We start from the raw sequence: 4,360 nt of genomic DNA, 5'->3' as shown, positions 1-4,360 counted from the left end.
ATTTTGGGAACACACTCAATAATTGTTTTCTTATTATTTTTCATTTATTCTTCTTGAAGTAGTTCTATAAAAGATGACATTGTAGGCCTAAGTTCTCATCCTCAAATTCCAATTCTCCAGCTTTAAGGCCTGTAACTAAAGTGAACTCTTCGAGCCCAAATCTTGCAAGTTGGTTCCCAAATTTGAACCACACTTCATCTTTTTGGAGGTCATTACTGACCTAAGAATCAACTAGTGAACCATTTGTAGAGTTATTTTCATGTCTATAACATTGAGTAAGTGTCCAAAGCATGATTTTGTAAAAAGGTCTTTGTGTTCGACATCTAAACTGTAATACGCATTATGACTCATTTGTATCCTACATCAATTGCTTATTTTTCCATATACCCCGTCTTTAACATCAACTACATACTCTATTTCTATTTTCTGCAAAGCATAAAAAAAAATCAAATACATCAATTTAGGTCTTAAAAGCAATTAATATATATAGTTGACAAATCATATATTAGTTAACTCACAAGTGAATAAGCTAATCTTCTGAATATATTAGATAAAAGTTGGTCTGAATTTATTTCCTTAGAAGTAAGTTCTAATTTTACTAACAAATGAATAAAAAAATAGAATAGTTCCATAGCAAAGTGCAAGTGAATCCTTATAATTTCAATGACAAATGATGCACATATGTTCTTCATAAAAACTTAATAAAATGTTCTTTCATCTGTCTAAACAAACAACTAATTAGTCTTGAAAAAGACCATCTCTGATTATAAAAGAAACAAAAACACAATGGGTAGTCAACCATGTGCCCAAGCAAACAACTAATCAACATTTTTTTCCATCGTTTGCATTTGATATTTAAGAAACAATGGGTGATTAAAATAATTATCCTTCCAACACTACAGAGCATTTACCCATTTAACCTATTTGCTAATTGATCCACATGGTTGGTTGTAAGGGTGTTTGAAAACCAACAAACTGATTCATAACCACTTTCAACTAAATATTTTATGTGTTCAATTTGTCATCACCTTATCTCAAATTCAATTCAAAACCACATTCATCAACCAAATCACATTAAGTGAACAGCAGGAAAATGGAACAAAATTTAGAAATTACATAAGCTTCTTACAACATTCAAACAAACAATAGGTAGAATAAAAAAAACTTGAAAAAATTTTCAAATTACATAGACTTCTACAATTTACAAAAGTCACAATATGTGCCAAATTTGTGGCATTACACTATATTAAGGGCCAAAATTTTTGAATTTTGTAATCTTGTTACACCATTTATTTCAAACGTAAATCAATCAAAAATTTCCCCAAACAAAAAACCCTAAAACTTATGAATGGGAAACATCAAAGTGCAAGCAAATAACCAAGAACATTTAAAATACGACAAACCTAGATGCTCAAAATTGAAAATAAAACACCCAACTGTAGGTAAACAAACACATATGCATAGAGAAGGCGTGCAATGAGAGTTTACCAATTGGGGGATTTTCAGTTGATGTCGGGTCAGACGTTAACGGAGAAAGTGGCGATCATTTGATGATTATTAAAAATGATGGTCGTACCACACCTAGCAGTCTCTTTATTATGGATGTTGGGCAGCTCCCTCATCAAAAATGACAAAGATGAAGGGGATTAAGGAGTAAATTGAAGAGAAAGGTATATTCGTCATTTACTAATTTATTCAACTTTTGATTTTTTTTTTTACCTTATTTTGGTCAAAGACCACTTGGCCAAAAGTTATGTGTGGGTAGGCCATCTGTCACAATTCCCCAAAATTAAATTACATCCACTACATTCACCATTTAAACTTGAGTTCTTGTTTAAAATTTTTTTATTTTTCATCACGGATTAGTCACCCCTTTAGTTATTGCGAAGAGGATAAATAAAAAACTAAATTATCCTTTGTACATGCATGGAGATTTGTGTCCATCTGTAATAAAATTAAACTATCAGGGAACTCTAAATGATTATTGAAAGTCAAAATACAACGTATTCCTGGGATACATTGATAATAGATTCTACTAGCCAATGCCAGTTGGTCTTGAGAAGATGAAATAGTTGAAATCAATGTAGTTTGACGTATTTGATGCAGAAAAGAAGATCAAAACCTTGCTGCGAAATCTTGATTATGAAGAAGAAATAGCAGCAATTCAACGATCAGTAACCAAGGCAAGCAACCAACCCAACACTGGAAAGAGCCGTCCAGGCAAACTTATGAAGATCGATCGAGTAGTTCGTACAAAAAATCAACACAACACAATGGTGAATGATCTTGCATCTTATTCCTCTGGAACACAATCCCTTGGTTGTTGAGTTCACTGCCTCGAGTTGCTTCTGCTTCGGCTTATCTTCATTAGGATGCTAACCAACACAGGAACACAGATTCCCCGCGACATTTCCCCTCCTTCTACCCCATCATGGCCATGGATATCTGAGCTCGATGTTCTCCCCGATAGGCTATCGTGCTGTTCCTCGAACTGGTTTGCGCTGGGTAAGTACAAGGGTCCTCTTTCCCTCGATCGAATTCCAATTAGCCGGCCAAGCGACACGCTGTGGTCTTGGAAGAAAGAAGCTGTGGACTGGTTGATCTCACAAAGAAGCAACTATGAAATCTTAATTGATGCTCACTCTAATGTTTACACAAGAATGCTGTGTGGTATAGCATCAACATTTGGTAAAATATGAGCATAATAGATATGAGGATGTTAAGATGGATGTCTGGCCATATAAGAAAAGATTGAATGGTTTTGAAAATTTAATTGATTCTCTCTAAACTAAGAACAGGGCGTCTTTGTAGGTTCAGCAAAATTCTAGTACTCGTTATTCATCTTGAAGCTCCCATGGAATACAACATATTGATGTGAAGGAGACGCGACAAAGAGGATAAACAGAGAAATGGGAGGGAGAGGAATTACCTCAGTGTCAAGATTGGAAGACGAAAATGAGGAGAAACTCGACGAAGGTGCGTGTAAGGAGTATGGCTCTGGTCCGGCAGGCTGTAACCGGTGAGCCACCCGAAGTCTCATGTTCAAGTTTCCCAGCCCAAGTGGCCATCCCTTAGGCATCTCATGGTCCTGGAACAAAGTTATAAACACAAAGAAGAATGGCATTCATCCATCCATCTCAGATTAAGCCCCATGGTAAAACAAGCAGAAATCACATTTTTTTCAATTAAATTCAACATCTAAGAGCTGGACTATGTTCTAACAAGAACATTTTATTGTTCTCTTTAAGTTAGAATGTTTACCTGACAGTGGAAGAGGGGTTTTTTTAAGTTATTTTTGCATGGGCTAGGTTTCATGTCTCCACAAATGGAAATTGAATCTAAAAAAGGTGCTCTTAATGCATAAAACACGCCCTTTGTGAGGATGGGGAAAAGCTAAAAGCGTCCTACTCATACTTAGTCTTTCTTTTAGTTTTTGTAAAAAAATTATTTTCACAACTTAAAACTCTTAAACTTCTCGTCATAAAAGAACAACCTTATTCTTTTTACCAACACTTCCCTCAACGCAGAAACTAAATCTATACTGAAAAATTTTGATGACTCTTATGCTAACTGTTAACTATTTAACACTACTTTTCTTTGCTTGGAACTGGCTATGATAAGGGGAACACTTTCAACACAGAAAGATCATTCAATCCATAAAAAAGAAACAAAAGTCTGAAACTTAGGAATCTTCTCAGAACGGGTTTCCAATGAAAATTTGAAATGATGAATCCATCGATTCCATGTTCCATCCACATGTACCATCAAAGAAAACATGTTTTCCAGAAACTGGCAAAAATCTCCTCCAGAAAATGAAACTCAAGAAACCCCACTTACCCAACGAAAAATCAAACAAGAACTGAACAACAATAGAACAAGCGAAAATAGTAAAACGAAAACAAATCAAGCAACAATGGCGGCGAAGATAAACAGAGAAAGAGAAAGCTCCCAGAAATCCAACGAGAATGCTTGGAGAAGCATTCCAAAGAGCAATAAACAATCACGGCTCGAAGAAAGAAGTGTTACCTCTAAAACCATGGCCGGAGATGGGGCTGATCAGAGAGAGGTGGAAATTGGGGATTGACGATCGCACGCAGTGGAAGAGGGGTTTGATGAGATTGAAGAAGGAATGGGCATCAAATGGTTGGGAAGAATACAAATTCTTGAAACAATGGAATGGACCCACTCAAGAGTTCAGCCCTTAAATCACCCTGTCGGCCTTGTCCCCTTCCATTTTTCTTCTCATCCTACACAACAACCCATGATTGCAAATACACCAGTGGTTTAACCGCCAATTTTCCTGGAAAATGAAAGAAAGTGCACCTAAAACGGCCACTTCATCTTCCCCTCCGCTCACGTA

The 4,360-nt window shown here is 36.0% G+C and overlaps 1 protein-coding gene across 2 annotated transcripts; it reads right to left on the bottom strand.

Moving 5' to 3' along the window:
* Nucleotides 1-1,950: 1,950 nt before the first annotated feature.
* On the bottom strand, nucleotides 1,951-4,360 carry LOC127793984 (uncharacterized). 2 transcript variants are annotated; one of them, XM_052324823.1, is made up of 3 exons: nucleotides 4,027-4,360; nucleotides 2,930-3,088; nucleotides 1,951-2,617 (listed from the first exon to the last, which is right to left on the bottom strand). In XM_052324823.1, exons 1-3 carry the CDS (start codon nucleotides 4,036-4,038, stop codon nucleotides 2,330-2,332), a joined length of 459 nt encoding a protein of 152 aa, XP_052180783.1. In that variant the 5' UTR covers nucleotides 4,039-4,360; the 3' UTR covers nucleotides 1,951-2,329. The 2 variants fall into 2 exon arrangements, with proteins under 2 accessions (XP_052180783.1, XP_052180784.1); XM_052324824.1 differs by having other exon boundaries at nucleotides 1,951-2,593; nucleotides 4,027-4,354.

The sequence above is a fragment of the Diospyros lotus genome, chromosome 2 (genome assembly GCF_014633365.1).
Source record: "Diospyros lotus cultivar Yz01 chromosome 2, ASM1463336v1, whole genome shotgun sequence".
Lineage (NCBI taxonomy): Eukaryota > Viridiplantae > Streptophyta > Magnoliopsida > Ericales > Ebenaceae > Diospyros > Diospyros lotus.
This window is presented reverse-complemented; position numbering and strand designations above follow the sequence as displayed.

What these genes read in the sequence shown, in the direction of transcription:
- LOC127793984 (XM_052324823.1), bottom strand. An exon ending in CTTCCAATCTTGACACTGAG is followed by an intron (nt 2,618 to 2,929) that starts GTAATTCCTCTC and finishes AAGATTTCATAG; the next exon opens with TTGCTTCTTTGTGAGATCAA.